We start from the raw sequence: 18,230 nt of genomic DNA, 5'->3' as shown, positions 1-18,230 counted from the left end.
TTTTATGACATTTTGAGGTCAAAAAAAATTTTGACTTTTTTTGCCTGAAAAAAACGCCATACTATACTATGACGTTTTTTATGACATTTTGAGGTCAAAAAAATTTTTGACTTTTTTTGTCACATTTTGACGCCATACTATACTATGATGTTTTTTTATGACATTTTGAGGTCAAAATTTTTTTTGACTTTTTTTGTCACATTTTGACGCCATACTATACTATGACGTTTTTTATGACATTTTGAGGTCAAAAAAAATTTTGACTTTTTTTGCCTGAAAAAAACGCCATACTATACTATGACGTTTTTTTTTTTGACATTTTGAGGTAAAAAAAAAAATTGACTTTTTTTTGGCCGATTTTGACGCCTTACTATATTATGACGTTTTTTACAACATTTTGAGGTCAAAAAAATTTTTGACTTTTTTTGGCCGATTTTGACGCCATACTATACTATGACGTTTTTTATGACATTTTGAGGTCAAAAAAATTTTTGACTTTTTTTGTCACATTTTGACGCCATACTATACTATGACGTTTTTTATGACATTTTGAGGTCAAAATTTTTTTTGACTTTTTTTGGCCGATTTTGACGCCATACTATACTATGACGTTTTTATGACATTTTGAGGTCCAAAAAAATGTTGACTTTTTTTGTCAGATTTTGACGCCATACTATACTATGACGTTTTTTATGACATTTTGAGGTCAAAAAAAATTTTGACTTTTTTGTCACATTTTGACGCCATACTATACTATGACGTTTTTTATGACATTTTGAGGTCAAAAATTTTTTTTGACTTTTTTTGCCCGAAAAAAACGCCATACTATACTATGACGTTTTTTATGAAATTTTGAGGTCAAAAAAATTTTTGACTTTTTTTGTCACATTTTGACGCCATACTATACTATGACGTTTTTTATGACATTTTGACGTTAAAAAAAAATTTGACTTTTTTTGGCCGATTTTGACGCCATACTATACTATGACGTTTTTTATGACATTTTGACGTTAAAAAAAAATTTGACTTTTTTTGGCCGATTTTGACGCCATACTATACTATGACGTTTTTTATGACATTTTGAGGTCAAAAAATTTTTTGACTTTTTTTGGCAGATTTTGACGCCATACTATACTATGACGTTTTTTATGACATTTTGAGGTCAAAAATTTTTTTGACTTTTTTTGTCCGATTTTGACGCCATACTATACTATGACGTTTTTTATGACATTTTGAGGTTAAAAAATTTTTTGACTCTTTTTGTCACATTTTGACGCCATACTATATTATGACGTTTTTTATGACATTTTGAGGTCAAAAATTTTTTTGACTTTTTTTGCCCGAAAAAAACGCCATACTATACTATGATGTTTTTTATGACATTTTGAGGTCAAAAAATTTTTTGACTTTTTTTGTCACATTTTGACACCATACTATACTATGATGTTTTTTTATGACATTTTGAGGTCAAAATTTTTTTTGACTTTTTTTGTCACATTTTGACGCCATACTATACTATGACGTTTTTTATGACATTTTGAGGTCAAAAAAATTTTTGACTTTTTTTGGCCGATTTTGACGCCATACTATACTATGACGTTTTTTATGACATTTTGAGGTCAAAAAATTTTTTGACTTTTTTTGGCCGATTTTGACGCCATACTATACTATGACGTTTTTTATGACATTTTGAGGTCAAAAAAAATGTTGACTTTTTTTGTCACATTTTGACGCCATACTATACTATGACGTTTTTTATGACATTTTGAGGTCAAAAATTTTTTTTGACTTTTTTTGCCCGAAAAAAACGCCATACTATACTATGACGTTTTTTATGACATTTTGACGTTAAAAAAAAATTTGACTTTTTTTGGCCGATTTTGACACCATACTATACTATGACGTTTTTTATGACATTTTGAGGTCAAAAATTTTTTTGACTTTTTTTGTCCGATTTTGACGCCATACTATACTATGACGTTTTTTATGACATTTTGAGGTCAAAAATTTTTTTTGACTTTTTTTGCCAGAAAAAAACGCCATAGTATACTATGACGTTTTTTATGAAATTTTGAGGTCAAAAAATTTTTTGACTTTTTTTGTCACATTTTGACGCCATACTATACTATGACGTTTTTTATGACATTTTGACGTTAAAAAAAAATTTGACTTTTTTTGGCCGATTTTGACGCCATACTATACTATGACGTTTTTTATGACATTTTGAGGTCAAAAAAATTTTTGACTTTTTTTGCACGAAAAAAACGCCTTACTATACTATGACGTTTTTTATGACATTTTGAGGTCAAAAAATTTTTTGACTTTTTTTGGCTGATTTTGACGCCATACTATACTATGACGTTTTTTATGACATTTTGAGGTCAAAAAAAATTTTGACTTTTTTTGCCTGAAAAAAACGCCATACTATACTATGACGTTTTTTTTTGACATTTTGAGGTAAAAAAAAAAATTGACTTTTTTTTGGCCGATTTTGACGCCTTACTATACTATGACGTTTTTTATGACATTTTGAGGTCAAAAAAATTTTGGACTTTTTTTGTCACATTTTGACGCCATACTATACTATGACGTTTTTTATGACATTTTGAGGTCAAACATTTTTTTGACTTTTTTGTCCGATTTTGACGCCATACTATACTATGACGTTTTTTATGACATTTTGAGGTCAAAAATTTTTTTTGACTTTTTTTGCCAGAAAAAAACGCCATAGTATACTATGACGTTTTTTATGAAATTTTGAGGTCAAAAAATTTTTTGACTTTTTTTGTCACATTTTGACGCCATACTATACTATGACGTTTTTTATGACATTTTGACGTTAAAAAAAAATTTGACTTTTTTTGGCCGATTTTGACGCCATACTATACTATGACGTTTTTTATGACATTTTGAGGTCAAAAATTTTTTTGACTTTTTTTGGCTGATTTTGACGCCATACTAAACTATGACGTTTTTTATGACATTTTGAGGACAAAAAAAAGTTTGACTTTTTTTGCCTGAAAAAAACGCCATACTATACTATGACGTTTTTTTTGGACATTTTGAGGTAAAAAAAAAAATTGACTTTTTTTTGGCCGATTTTGACGCCTTACTATACTATGACGTTTTTTATGACATTTTGAGGTCAAAAAAATTTTGGACTTTTTTTGTCACATTTTGACGCCATACTATACTATGACATTTTTTATGACATTTTGAGGTCAAAAAATTTTTTGACTTTTTTTTGTCACATTTTGACGCCATACTATACTATGATGTTTTTTATGACATTTTGAGGTCAAAAAAATTTTTTGACTTTTTTTGTCACATTTTGACGCCATACTATACTATGACGTTTTTTATGACATTTGGAGGTCAAAAAAATTTTTGACTTTTTTTGCCCGAAAAAAACGCCTTACTATACTATGACGTTTTTTATGACATTTTGAGGTAAAAAAAAAATTTGACTTTTTTGGGCCGATTTTTGACGCCTTACTATACTATGACGTTTTTTATGACATTTTGAGGTAAAAAACATTTTTGACTTTTTTTGCCTGAAAAAAACGCCTTACTATACTATGACGTTTTTTATGACTTTTGGAGGTCAAAAAAATTTTTGACTTTTTTTGTCCGATTTTGAAGCCTTACTATACTATGACGTTTTTTATGACATTTTGAGGTCAAAAATTTTTTTGGACTTTTTTTGCCCGAAAAAAACGCCATACTATACTATGACGTTTTTTATGAAATTTTGAGGTCAAAAAAATTTTTGACTTTTTTGTCACATTTTGACGCCATACTATACTATGACGTTTTTTATGACATTTTGACGTTAAAAAAAAATTTGACTTTTTTTGGCCGATTTTGACGCCATACTATACTATGACGTTTTTTATGACATTTTGAGGTCAAAAAAATTTTTGACTTTTTTTGCACGAAAAAAACGCCATACTATACTATGACGTTTTTTATGACATTTTGAGGTCAAAAAATTTTTTGACTTTTTTTGGCTGATTTTGACGCCATACTATACTATGACGTTTTTTATGACATTTTGAGGTCAAAAATTTTTTTGACTTTTTTTGTCCGATTTTGACGCCATACTATACTATGACGTTTTTTATGACATTTTGAGGTTAAAAATTTTTTTGACTCTTTTTGTCACATTTTGACGCCATACTATATTATGACGTTTTTTATGACATTTTGAGGTCAAAAAAATGTTTGACTTTTTTTGCCCGAAAAAAACGCCATACTATACTGACGTTTTTTATGGCATTTTGAGGTCAAAAAAATTTTTGACTTTTTTTGTCACATTTTGACGCCATACCATACTATGATGTTTTTTTATGACATTTTGAGGTCAAAAATTTTTTTGACTTTTTTTGTCACATTTTGACGCCATACTATACTATGACGTTTTTAATGACATTTTGAGGTCAAAAAATTTTTTGACTCATTTTGGCCGATTTTGACGCCATACTATACTATGACGTTTTTTATGACATTTTTAGGTTAAAAAATTTTTTGACTTTTTTTGGCCGATTTTGACGCCATACTATACTATGACGTTTTTTATGACATTTTGAGGTTAAAAATTTTTTTGACTCTTTTTGTCACATTTTGACGCCATACTATACTATGACGTTTTTTATGACATTTTGAGGTCAAAAAATTTTTTGAATTTTTTTGGCCGATTTTGACGCCTTACTATACTATGACGTTTTTTATGACATTTTGAGGTCAAAAAAATTTTTTTGACTTTTTTTGTCACATTTTGACGCCATACTATACTATGACGTTTTTTATGACATTTTGAGGTCAAAAAATTTTTTGACTTTTTTTTTGAGCCAATACTGAAGTATGACTTTTTTTGGCCACAGGTGCATCACGTCCGTACGAGAAAAAAAGTTTATTGGAGGAAAATTCAACATATAGCACCTACTGGGGGAGAAAACATGTTTTCTGTACTTGTGTATGTCTCTGTATATATGGAGAGTAGTTGAGATTAGGGCTGTTGGAATGAAGAGAAGAGAAGTGCAGTTGAGCTCCTTTTTCTTGGAGCCATAAATGTCTTTTTATGCCAGTGTGCCATGTGAGCTATATATTGGAAATACATTCTACATAGATGTGTAAACATGGAGTTGTCATGACAAGCTGTGTATATTTAGGATTTTGTGTGGATCTTACATCATCAATCTATTTGCAGGGCACTGCAGGGAACTGAACCCCACCCTAGTGTACTAGGTGTACCATAACCAGTGCCTTTTGCTTTTTGATATGATGTAAAGGTAAAGTAAAACCTATATTTCAACAGCATTTATTAAATATTGTTATCAACATATCTAGTTAGAATGAGATATGGCATTCGTGGAAATGCTGTTGTAATGTAGGAAAGAAAACCTTACTTTGAATAATGTATATGACATATGTGTAGGTATCAAAGCATGGATTTATGACATATAATCTATAATGTGTTATGTATTTTTGCATTACGTCTGTGGGTAAGTGGTGATGTGCATGATTGTATATGATTTGAAATAGTTCTTAATTGTTGAGAAAGTAGAGAAAGCAAAGGATTTGGACATGTAAAGAGCACACAAACACACAGAAATGTAGAAAATGCACCAGAGCTCATTTGTGCTCCAGCAAAAAAGCACAGTATATATAAAAATATAAGTTCAGAAAAACAGGTAAAAAAGATGGCAACATATCTCTGTTCTGCATCACCAATAGAAACACAGTCAAAATAAGAATATAAGACATCATTCATCAATCATAAGACACCACTGAACCAAACAACTAGTCCCACTCAACTAAAGTCCCACCACCCTACATTTAATCATGAAATGTGTATAGTTAAAATACAAATTATACAATGCTTGGAAAAACAATGTCTAACTTTTAACAACAGGCTCCATTAACCTGCTTCATCAACATCTCTCAAACTGAACACTGTGTGAGTTATCCTCTGACAAACTTCATGATACTTTTTCTTAACATGTGCAACTTTCTTGTAACCACATTACACATGTAGTCACATAAACACAACTCGCTCAAAGTACAAATGTCCATTAAAGCTAACTTTTTCATATATATATCAAAAATAAAAGGGGCAGCCGTGGCGCAGCAAGTTAAGAGTGCGTCTTTGGACTTTGGACCAGCCTGAGATCGGAGGGTTGTGGGTTCAATCCCTCGACCAAGTGCAAAAGCGTCTCTAGTGCATGTGCATGCTTGTTTGTGTGTGTTCACTTGGTGTGGGCAAAATGCAGAAAGTAATTTCCCCAGGAGGGATCAATAAAGTAAATATATATACACACATTTTAGTGTTATATAATATATATTTAGTATACTTTAGTGTTTTATATATATATATATATATATATATATATATAAATATAAATATATATATATATATATATATATATATATATATATATATATTATAAACACAAACCAAATTACATGTTTGCTCTGCACAGATAATCAGGATGACCTTCATACTCTCAACTCATTTATATGCTCATATGATGAAACACTCATTGCGCCCCCTGCTGGAAGGGGGTCATGTCTTTTCTGTTGCTGTATACTGCTGTGCTTCTCTGGGGAGAAGAGCAAGAGAGAGGGGAGGACATAGGAGGACTCTTGTGCGTGGCTGCGCTGGCTGCGACTCCCGCGGCTCGCAAGGGGTGCAAGGGCCCGCCCATCGCTGCTTGCAGCTTTAATTCCATTTGGCTTTGGCAGAGCTCAAAGCGCCAGCAGAAGCCCTGCCTCAGCAGTTTAGCCTGCCCAATAAAGCAGCAGGCTTCATACCACTGGGACAGTCTGACAACCACAGCCAGAGACAAGCCCATGCCACTCTGTCCAGCAGCCAGACAGGGAGAGGTCCCAGCACACACACACACACACAGACAAGCATGCAACATCCACAGAAATGCATGAACATATGCGAGCAGGCACAAAAACAGCTCACACACGAATATGTTTCCTCTTTGTAGACTTTAATGGGAGATGCAAGATGTGCATTACCCCTTGACTTCGAGAGTAACTTGGGTAATGGAAATGCATGTTCAGCGCTTTGTTGTGTATGCATCTCAAAACGACACGCAGTGTGACAGGCGTTGCACACAGACAAACCACGAGACTTGACCATCTCTTTAGAGTTCTGGGGTTTTGGGCCATGGTCCAAGACTCCTCACACAGAAACACAGGAAATGACATTTCCTACGTTTTGCAGGACACACAGAGAACGAGAGGGGGAGAGAGACAGGGAGAGACAGTCAGAGAGAGAGAGAGAGAGAGAGAGAGAGAGAGAGAGAGAGTGAGTACTGGGAGAGTGAGTGGGAGTTTCTAAGTGGGAACAGAACTTTTACTGTTTCATATTACACAGAAAAGAGGAGAAAGAGGAGAAGAGTTAATGGTGGGTAAGGGCTCTGGTGGGTCATGTAGTCAGACTCTGTTGTGAATGTAGCTGCTTGTGTAAGTGCTCTGGGTTTATGGATTCGCTGACTGTGGAAAATGTACTTCTCTATAGTGGTCCTTGTCCTGACTAAGGCTCTGGTCACAGGTAAGTTTGCCTTGTTTACAGCAATATAAACCAGTAAGAATGCAAGCGAGCAAGAAAGAAAGAAAAAGAAAGACAGACAGAAAAATGTGATCCTTGATCTAACATAAACCATTGTGAAACCATAAATTTTGAGTTTACAATAAAACTTTGGCATGAAAATAATGTCAAACATGCAAGAAAAACACCTCTTAATAGTTTCTACAACAAACAAAAGTTGCAAGCGTGTTCATCATTATTATAATATTGGCAATATTGACATAGCAAAAGGTCTTTTGCAAACTCACCAAATGCAGCTTTGTTTAGAATGACACCGCTTGTAGAGTAAAGCAAGTTCGTCTCTGTGATCAGAGAAAACCTCAGTATAATTTGCATTCTATAAACTGCCATAAAGCGGACTCACAACACCTACTTCTTGCCCTATAATCGTTTGGTTATGTTCAGTTTTGTGTTACACTGGTTTCAGTCCCTGTTGCTGCTTTTGTTGTCACATTAAACGGTGTAGGACAGACCCCGAGGGAGATTCCTCAACTCACACAGCAACAGAAAAAAAACAAAACAAAACAAAACAAAACAAAACAAAACAAACAAACAAAAAAAAACAAACAAAACAGAAAGTCCCTGTTATCTTGTCGTGTTTCTCTAAGCCTGTTTCGGAGTGAACCGAACTGAAGATGAATGTTTCCCACCTGTGGATTCTCTTTGCCTGTCTGATCACACATCTTGTGTCCAGACCCCATGTCTCTTCAAGACAAACCTGACCCAGCTGGCAGCAGAATAAAACATGCGCACTTTCAGGTTCCTCCTATGCTTTCTACCTTTTACAAACCAAATTCCCATCCAGTGATGGAATGACATTTGCTAGTAGAACCAGTGATATTGTGAGCTCTAACACCATAAATCCAAGTGGCCACTGTGGGTGTGCTTATAAACGCACTTTGTCTAAATGCCACAATTATGTTCAATTGGGAGGAAATCAAACATCTTGCAAAAATGAACTCAGACTTTTTCCATGTGGGGCACATTACCAACTCCAGTTAATGACTAATTTAAAAAGCAGGGAGGAGTCACTCAAGCCACCAGATCATTGCACTCTTGTTTAGAGAAAAAAAACATTTCATGGTTTGGTTTGATTTTACTCTGTTATAAAACAGTACATATATATATATATATATATATAGTTGTATAAATCCTATACATGAACAGAGTATAGGATTTGTGTTTCCAAAACACACACTCAAAAAGAAAAAAGTCAGCTGTACATCCCACCTGTATTGTTTGTGCCTTTCGTCAACAGAGGTATGTCACGCCCTGAATGTGACAGTGACCCCTGGACCTGTCATCATGGTAACAGAGAAAGACAACTTGACACTGTCCTGCCTGGTATCTCAGAGGAAGAGGAGCAGCAGTGTCCTCATCATTCGCTGGTTCTTCTCTCCTCTTACTGCTCCCACTCTCGTGCCACCTCCCTCCTCTCCAGCCCCCTCTCCTCCTGCAGTTGAGCCGTCTCAGTTTCTGATTGTGAAGATGGGCATAAAGAAAATGAAGCTGTATGGGAACTACACCCGTCGTTTCCCCCAGCCGAAGTTCCGTCTGTACGAGGAAACAGAGGGAGAGCAGTTCAGGTTGCGGATTTTCAGTGTAACAGGGACGGACCAGGGTTTCTACACCTGTAAAGTTCAGGAGATCCGCAAACACAGAAACACGTGGAGAGCATCGTCCAATGGTACCAGCACCACACAGCTCACAGGTAACTAAAGGTGTTCTTCTCTTCATGTCTCATTTGTTTGTGGAAAAACCCAGGGCCACATTTTGGCTGATGATGGGGTGAAAGTTGAGAGATGGAGGGCTTGAGTTTTGTCAGCTGTCAGCTGCTGTTGTCCTATTTTTTTAAATTAAGCAAATCAGCCAAGTGTCTCAGCAAGCATCCTCTCTGTCTAAGTGTCCTTGAGCAAGATGTTGCAGCTCCATACTGCTGGGGCTATGTGCCCTGGTGGAGGGCAAATCAAAAGTGAATTAGACAGTGAAACATTAGTATTAGTATGGAACTATTTCTAGCAGAGTTGGGAGTCAGATTGCAGTAACATTTTAGCCTTTTATCAGATCACATACAAACATTGATTTAACCTTCACTTGGTTCAGACAGGCGAGCAGAGAAGAAATCAAGGCAGTCCATTGTGTCATCTACTACATTTATACTTTTGCACAACCCTGGTCACTGACAAGAAAGGGTCAAACACATAGGGAATTTCTGATGTTATTACTTTGAAAATGTTTTCCATGGAAAACTCCTTTCCAAGGAATTCCCTTACAGCCGCACACATTCAGTGGAGGCACACTGTCCATGTTATCTGGCAATGGAAATGACTGAATAAAGGAAAAGCAACTGTTTTTTTTAAATTTTTTTTATTAAAGGCCAAAGCGTAGACAGAAATGTGCAGCATGTGTTCTTTGACTCTGACTGGCTGTGCTATTTGCTGTAAGTAGTGCCTATATGTGTTTGAGTGTGACCCCAATCCTCTGGCATTTCCATCTCAAAACAATGAGCTCACACAGCCAAACCACACTCAACAATATCACTCTCTGTGTATGAGCGCGAGGAGTAAAAGGTAGAGTGTTGCTGAGCTGGCTACGTTCAAAAACTCTGAAACACATGACGTCAGCATTCTGGGTTTACTTTTATGCAAGCCTCAGGAGAAATTTTACTGGAGAATTCAGTTGCAGTGGAACTTATTTAGTCTGTGCCAAGGTTCCCCCAAAAATCAACAATAAACAACCTGAACAAATCTGGTTAAGAACTAATGCAAATCACATGGAGCAATAAATATTTCTTTATACAGTACAATCTTTTAGCTGATTTAGCAGGACTGATTTCAGGGATGCCATCTGTTAATGTGGTATATACTGTATAAAGGGGTTCAGTAGAGATTTAAGGTGCTGGTATGCAGCCCCACCTGATTCAGTTGCACAGTTGACCTTTTACTAGATGTCTGCCGAGAAGTTTAAGTCAAACAGAGCCATGTGACAACGCCCTGCCCTATATTCAGGGCAATGTCCCACTAAGGAAGCCACACAACCTCAGGCATCTCCGACATGCATTGACCACAGAACCAGAAACACAAGAGCAGACATTATAAGAGTAAACAAAGAGAAAACTAAGTTTTACTGTAACTGTAATCAGGGAACCCCTCAGTCTGCAGATTTCAGTCTGAAGATTTCAGTCTGCAGAGCTCAGAGCAATGGCTACACCCACTTGAGATCACTGGATTACTCTTACTCAAAAGATTTTTGCACAGTGGGAAGATGGTTTGACCTCTCCCACATCTCTAAATCCCAACTTCAGACCTTCAGACTTAATGGTTGAACATTGTCTGCTGCTTTTAAACTGGTAAAATGAGCAGACAATCTGCACTGTTAAATCAAATCTCAGTGCTCTCTCTGGCTTCAGGTTTCCAACTCTGCAACTTTCAGCGGATGGTTTGCGTTTTTGCATCCAGGCTTCACAGCTGGACTGAGGGAAAGCAGATGAACCTAAATCTGTGCCTGATGGTTTTTGGCTCTTCATGAAAACCTGTGCTGAGTTTCTTTTTCATAAACTCTTTCAGGAATGCAACCTCTTGTGTAGACACATCTATATAGTGTGTACCATGACACCTCCCTAACTAACCTGTGAACCTCGGGCTGTGTGCACTGATCAGATGAGGGCTTCAGCATGTGGTTAACTACAGTGTGAAGGTCAAATATGTGGTTTACTTGCAGTAACTGTTAACAGCTCACATTGTCAAGAGATGCCTTAACACAGAACCTGTCACCTCATCATATGAGGAAGACTCAGCTACAGTTTGTCTGTTTTGCAAGTCTTTTCCTTTCATGGAAAACTGTGCCAGTGGACAAAATAATAAAACACCACGGACTGGCCCTCTATAATTATTGTTTTTGATGTTTGGTCACAGTACAAAAGCCACTGTTTTGCTCCCTGACATTAATTAACATGATATTCAGACTGAATGGCAACCTGGAAACAGGCTAGAAGTCAATTAGTTGATATCATATCATTTCTTATGAATATGTTTATCAACCTGTGTTTAAAAGACATATTAAAATCTCATTATGGGGAAGCAGAGAGAGAGAGAGAAGTAATTTATGTACATAGCCTCTGTTCACTCTCCTTGTTAAATACCCCTGACCTACACACAGCCCATCATTCATTTGTACAAGCACTGATGACTTCCTGATTTGTTCTCTTGTCACACTGACAGAGAAAACTGCAACATTAAATAACTGTTAAGTGACCAACATAAGAAAGTGGAGATGCAGAGCAACAGGGAACCCCCCAAATACTGTCCAAGAACAGCAACGCCCACACATAGGCGTGTGTGTGTTTGTGAGTGTGTAGTGGCCTTGGCTGGTGCTGCAGCAGACTCTCCCTTCATGACAGAGGTTTTGATATTTCTGGAAACCACTGAGTCTGTTTGCTGTATTGGGTCAGTGCCCTCAGACAACAGCAATTTACAGAGATTTTCTTGCCTGGGCACAGTTTTCTGTCCTCAACAAGCTGTTTTTGCTGACATTTTTTAAACAATTGTTCCCCCAGTGCACTTTACTCTTGAGGATGGTAGCAGCGAAGGACTGTGGCGTTTATTTGCAGGTACTGTTTTCATCTCTGGCCTTACTTCTGTTTCACTTTACCATATACAAGTTTGATGATGCACCTGTCCTGATGCCTTTCCTCAAAATGATTATGTGTCTCTGTTTTGAAGATGTGTATATGTGCGCTGTGCTGATCTGCTCACTGGGCCTGTTGTCCATCTTCCTGTTCACTCTGGTTCTCACTTGCCAGTTCTTTCACAGAAGACACAGGCTTAAAGGTAAAAGCCATCATTTGTGTTCCTACTGTAACTTCACATTCAAAACAATATGCGGACACCTTTGAGATTCAGCCAACATGACTTTTTCTGTTGTTTTCTCTGCAGCCAGTTACCTTCTGGTGAAGTGTCCAGAAAGCAGGTACAGTATGCTGTTTATAAAAATGAACAATGAACAGAATATGAATCAGCAACAATTGTGATGATTCAAATGTGACATTTTTCTACTTTTCATTATTTTTTTTATCATTGTCCATTGAAGAATTTTGCTTTTCTGGTAGGAAACAGTCAAAAGACTAATTAAAAAATGTCTCCTAAAGGCACCACAAATTTCACTTGTTTCTTAAATTATTTCTTCAGTCTTGCAATATTACCTATATTTTTGCATAGCTGATTCATTGATAATGAAAGTGCTAGTTGCCACCCTAATCAAAACTTAATCTCCTCTGCTCCATACAGCTCAGGAGAGACTGTAACCAGCTCCAGCAGTTCCTCCAGTTCCTCCCCAAGAGCTCAAAGGAAAGACATAAAACAGAAAACAGACAGAAGAGTCACAGTAACTCCACCTAAACTACCTGAAGAGCCACCACCGCACATACCAGCTAAAGGTAAAGTGACATTTTGAGAGCAGGATGTGACCTTTTCATTCTTTAAAAGGACCATTAGGCTAGTGTTTCCTGACCCTGAGACCCCCATATGCTTTGGTCTCAGTCTGGACATGAGTTACGAGACATATGGAGTGTTTTCTCTTCTCAGATTGTTTCATTTAAAGGATTTTATGGTTTTGTATAGCCCTAGAGTACCAAAAGTGTCCAGTATTTCACAAAACCATTTGAGAAAAGCCAGAAAAAAACAACTACCTCAGATCCAAGTTGGGAACCTCTGCATTAGGGTGTAAATATATTTTATGCAGCAAACTAGAATGGACTGAATTCTAATATAAACATCCAAGATTAGGTGTTTTCACTGTCAAATCCTTTGGTTCAAGGCGGGAACATAGTGGTTCGGTGTTGTCACCTCACTGGTGTCACCTCACTCTGCATAGGAGCCTGGTTCAATTCCCAGTCTTTGTATTTCTGCATGGACTTTGTGTTTCCTCTTGAATTCCAAAAACATTGGAGGCATTAGAGTCACAGGGGGCAAAGAGAGGCTCCAGCCCCCTGTGATGCTAAGGAAAGGAATTAGCGGGTAAAGAATGAATAAACAACATTAAACAAAGGTATCCAGCAAGTACAAAAGCAGAAAACGATATCTCCAGCATAATTCGATTCCCATGACAAAAACAGCAGAAGAAAGACTGAGGGACGAGCGGAAAACAGACTGAGAATGAAACTTTATACTGTATTTGGGTAAAATCCTGCTGAGTGTTTTGTCTTCAATACTGACAATGAAAATGGTAGAGTAAAAAAAAAAGCACTAACTCCTGCTGTAAATTACACCTTTGTTATGTTTAATACAAAGTGGTTGTGAAGGATGATTTTGACTTCAATCACACAGTCATATTTGTGAATTCATTCCTCCTGGCTGTTGTTTTGAGTCAATTAAGGTTGTCTCTGTTTTTCAGTGCCTGTCGCTGCAAAGAGACCTCAAAAGCCCAGAAGGTTAAAGGCTCCGCCAAGGAGATCTGCTGCTGTAAGTCTCCTCGTTGTCACCCATCAGTCAACCTCCGTTATTCCTATGCCCTCTAATGCCATGACACCATTTCTGAAACATATGCACTCAGTGTATTTGTCAAAATGTATTTATTAAAATTTTGAAAAGATGTTTTTTTTCCTGAGTTGATATTGAGATATGTACAAGAGGGAATTTGTCTCATGACTGCATGATTGTCTACAGGAGTTTATTGCCGTGTCTTCATTCAGTTATGAGCTTGATAATTCTATTTAGCTTTATTGCTTCTCAAACACAATTATTTATTTAGAGTGCTTCATTGGTTTTATATCTACAATAAAAGTGTCAAACTAGTATATACAGAAGAAAACTACTCAAACTAAGGATCATAAGTACTTCTACTGATGCCGTTCTTGTGATTTTGTAGTGAAATGAAGCTCCGGAGACGTGAGCATTTTATTTTGCACGAACACACTGATTGAATTAGTGCAACTAGAAGGATCTGGGGATGTTGGATAAGACTCCTCTTGTACCAAATGTTCTTCGAGTAAACTGAATGTTCCAAGTGGTCCTGCAAACCCTGTAAACACATACTTTCTGCTGCTAAGAGGCACTAAGGAGATATTTACCACGGGAAGTGGAACGATACTACTGTTTGCTGAGAGAGATCAAATGCAGACAACATGCATACACTCCCTACATACACTTTTTTTCCAATGGGAAAATCTGATGTTTATATTTGCCATATAAATGGCATAACTTGGCTGTTTTGCGTTATCTCTGGGCTAAATTCCTTCAAGTTCCTCTCATCCTTTCCCTCCCTCCTTTAGCCTCGAGTATCACAGGAGGATAGCCTGACATATGCAGAACTGGAGCTGGTCAGACCGAAGCCGGAGCCCCAAGCTTCCTCCAGCCCAGACCCCACACCATCAAGCCCGGACACTGTGTATGCTCAGATTCTCTTCCAGGAGAAACAGCTGTAAACACAGCAGCTTGGTACCTCCTATAATGAGGGCAGAGATTCAGCTCTCCAAACTGAACTGGGTGCCATCAAAAAGGACTATATTTATGAACTATCAGTATGGTATTTAGCAATTGTTTTTTTGGCTGTATCTACGCTACAACTGTTGGTAAATGAGCCTTTTGTGTTTCCTCAGTGCAGTTTCATTCCAGCACAGCAGTTTTTGGGTCTTATAATTCTGTTGTTTTGTTAGTTGGCATCGCTGGCCTGTGAGCCAGATGTTTATAAGAAAGCTCTTACTGGTAACTATTCTGTATAAACTCAGGAGACTGTGTGGAAAGAAACTGTTGTCCAGGCTCTCTCACCGCAGTGTCATAAGGCACTGCAACTCTAAGCTTTTTAAATGCATTTATAATTACAGTTCTAGTAAACAAAATTAATAAATATATCTCTGGGTCTGACGTTAAAAGAGTGCAGCCTTTAATTCATCTAAATGCTGTTTTTAATTATCAGTTTAAAGTGGATCAAATTGGACTTTGTCAGATTCTTCTATCACTTGACTGGGGTCACAAGTGCTTTAGACGACAAAAGAAAAACAACAACACAATATTACAAACAGCTGCAGCACATTCAGCGCCTTACACACGCAGCAGAACAGACTGAAAAGTGAGAAATGAGTTGGGTAATCTGTTAAAGGAACAGAACATTTTGTGAAAACACGTTTTTTCTTTGGCTGAGAGTCAGCTGAGAGGATCACTCGCATAAATGTAGGGCTACAGCCAGCAGTCATTAGCTTAGCTTAGCATAAAGACTGATAACAGAGGAGAGCAACTAGCCTTGCTTTGTCCAAAGGTAACAAGATGCTCCAACCAGCACTTCCAAAGCTTCCACTTCCACTAATGAACACGTTATCTCATCTGTTTAATCTATAACAATAAGACAATAAGGGACAGAAACAGCAAGGAGAGTCTTCTGCTTCTGATTTCGATGTCTCAGTGGCACAGACATAAACAGCAAATATGAATCTGGGAAGCAGCAGGCATTACGCTCAAGTACCCAGGAAAGGTGAAGGGTGTAGGCCATTTTGTGAAGGTCAGTGTGTGGAAAAAAAAAAAATGGGATGAAGATAGAGGTGCTTGGAGAAAGAGAATGATGCACCTCCACACCCTTCTCTCTGTGAGCGAGAGACATCGACATCGAGAGAGACCATCATCCCCCACAGTTCAGACTCACTGAAGAGGATGAACCCACTAATGACTACATTTATTCAAATTAGACTAATTGTAATCATGGTTAATAATTAGCTTTACAGTGCATTATAATTGGGTTAGGCTACAAGATGGTTCTGCCTAGGTGCAATAATTTATTTGATTTAATTATTCTGAGGAACCCAATGGTTTGACATTTCATATCATAAAACCAGCGGTGTAGAGAGAATGGAGATGGCCGTTGTCTTTAGAGAAGGTCATTGCTCGCTCTCTGGGAAAATTATGAGGACTATTTTCCACTCTATTAAGCTACTCCACTTAGCACAATTAGCCACACACACAAAGGTTAAAGAGAGAGACCTCTTCCTTTATGATAGAGAACAGTAGTGCATGCGCACGAGGGAGCAAATGAGAGACACAGAAAGAGAATGAGCCCCCGTGAGCTCAACAATCTAACATCATTTAAAAGGGGTAACTTATTCATTGGAACATCAGCGAACTGATGTGGTGAGTGTCAGCATTGTACTTTTCCACAGAAAGATTAAGATCAATGTTTAGAAGGTTTCATACTGTTTCTTTTCAAATGGGTCAGATTTACCCAACAGTGTGTGGCTCCCGCAATGATTACAGAGATTAAACAGTCTGATGTGGCTAAAAAGGCATATCTGTCCATGGTTAACCATGAACATGCACACACAAAGCTGTAACAAGCACAAAGGATACCCCAACAAGACGTAAAACCATTTTACAGGATCTACAACACACACACACACACACACACACACACACACTTGACATGATCACAGTAAAGCTGTGGAGGATAATGGTATAAGCAGATTTTAAAAGAACAGTCTCATAAAAGCCACATTACAAAGCAAATTGAAAACATGTGAAAAACAACAAAGGAAGCCCAGGAAACTATCCACAACTGACTAAACATCCTGAATTGTTCATACCACAAACATTCACCAAAGCAAACACACTGGAACTCTCATGGCATAAAATGCCAATATGTGTCTGTGCAATAGTTTTTATGACACTGGATGCTTGATGTGCAATCTGTGAGAAAAGGAACTGCTCCAGCTTTACAGCACTATTAGGAAGCTTCCTTTCTCAGGGAAAGCTGGCTGAGCCTGCATGCTCTTGTTCATCATTCACACAATTCCTCTTGCGTTCAGCATAAACCTTCCCAGTTCAATCACACGATTCTGCTGTGGCCCCTAGTTAACACAGCTGGAGTGGCAGACCTAAAAAAAATTTACCCTAAAAAATTGTTTTCAGGCTAAGGTATAGTGTTTTCCATTATTTCCCTCATGCAAATCCACCCAGCAGTTCTGGAGAATTTGTCCTTCCAGTTTCACCTTTATGAATCCCACATGTAAAGTAAAATAAAATGAAATAAAATGAAGTCCTGATTTCAGTCAGTATTAAAAACCACAGACTCACATGAGAAGATTTAGACAAATGGCCATCAGCATTTTATTCAAATTAGTTGAAATTCAGTATTTACACGGAAAAATATAGAGTTAAATAATTATGTAGGAGGTAAAATATTGAATGTATCAAATATGGTAACATTGTTCTCCCTGAATGCAAACACAACATTTACAGCAGTCCTCGTTCACAGCTGGTGTCAGACCTGACACACTGATGAATTCACAGTGTCAGAGTCTCTGAGAGGGTAGAGGGTTTATAGAAATGGTGGCTGGAGGAGTGATTGTGCTCAAACATTGCCACCTCTCACTCACAGGTCCAGGTGAAAACTCTGCCCCAGGCATCACCCGCCAACAGAGTAGCATGGCTCCTACACAGGAGAGAGTAATGCATATGTATTCTGTTGTAAAGCATGCAATAATACACACGCAATGCAGAGTATGTGAAGCTGAGTGGGTGAGAATTCAGTCAAAATACTGTTGATTACTTAAGTTTACATTATTAATATTAAAATACTTGGCAAATAAACTTAAAAATAACATTTTTATTATCTTTAAATACAGTTAAATGAAGTTTGAAGTGATAAA

General features: G+C 37.1%; 2 protein-coding genes across 4 annotated transcripts in view; one reads left to right on the top strand and one right to left on the bottom strand.

Moving 5' to 3' along the window:
* The first annotated feature begins 7,403 nt into the window (after positions 1-7,403).
* On the top strand, positions 7,404-15,451 carry vstm4a (V-set and transmembrane domain containing 4a). Its single transcript, XM_041049102.1, has 8 exons — positions 7,404-7,567; positions 8,862-9,314; positions 12,159-12,212; positions 12,325-12,432; positions 12,538-12,571; positions 12,889-13,037; positions 13,994-14,061; positions 14,871-15,451. Exons 1-8 carry the CDS (start codon positions 7,519-7,521, stop codon positions 15,021-15,023), a joined length of 1,068 nt encoding a protein of 355 aa, XP_040905036.1. The 5' UTR covers positions 7,404-7,518; the 3' UTR covers positions 15,024-15,451.
* Positions 15,452-17,665: 2,214 nt separating this feature from the next.
* The window catches only part of wdfy4 (WDFY family member 4), a 39,095-nt gene continuing 38,530 nt past the window's right edge, over positions 17,666-18,230 (bottom strand). For all 3 annotated transcript variants that reach the window (XM_041049773.1, XM_041049775.1, XM_041049774.1), the window contains exon 64: positions 17,666-18,013. In XM_041049773.1, coding sequence (XP_040905707.1) covers positions 17,950-18,013 — 64 coding nt within the window. In that variant the 3' untranslated portion in view covers positions 17,666-17,949. The remainder of the gene's footprint in view (positions 18,014-18,230) is intronic.

Source organism: Toxotes jaculatrix, chromosome 11 (assembly GCF_017976425.1).
Source record: "Toxotes jaculatrix isolate fToxJac2 chromosome 11, fToxJac2.pri, whole genome shotgun sequence".
Taxonomy (NCBI): domain Eukaryota; kingdom Metazoa; phylum Chordata; class Actinopteri; family Toxotidae; genus Toxotes; species Toxotes jaculatrix.
Note: the sequence above shows the minus strand (reverse complement) of the source record. Positions and strands in the feature narration are given on the sequence as shown.

Bases quoted from the DNA above. Each gene is read 5' to 3' on its own strand.
- vstm4a (XM_041049102.1), top strand. From the start codon at position 7,519: ATGTACTTCTCTATAGTGGTCCTTGTCCTGACTAAGGCTCTGGTCACA. The intron at 13,038-13,993 runs GTAAAGTGACAT...TCTGTTTTTCAG, and splicing joins ACCGCACATACCAGCTAAAG to TGCCTGTCGCTGCAAAGAGA. The intron at 14,062-14,870 runs GTAAGTCTCCTC...TCCCTCCTTTAG, and splicing joins CGCCAAGGAGATCTGCTGCT to CCTCGAGTATCACAGGAGGA.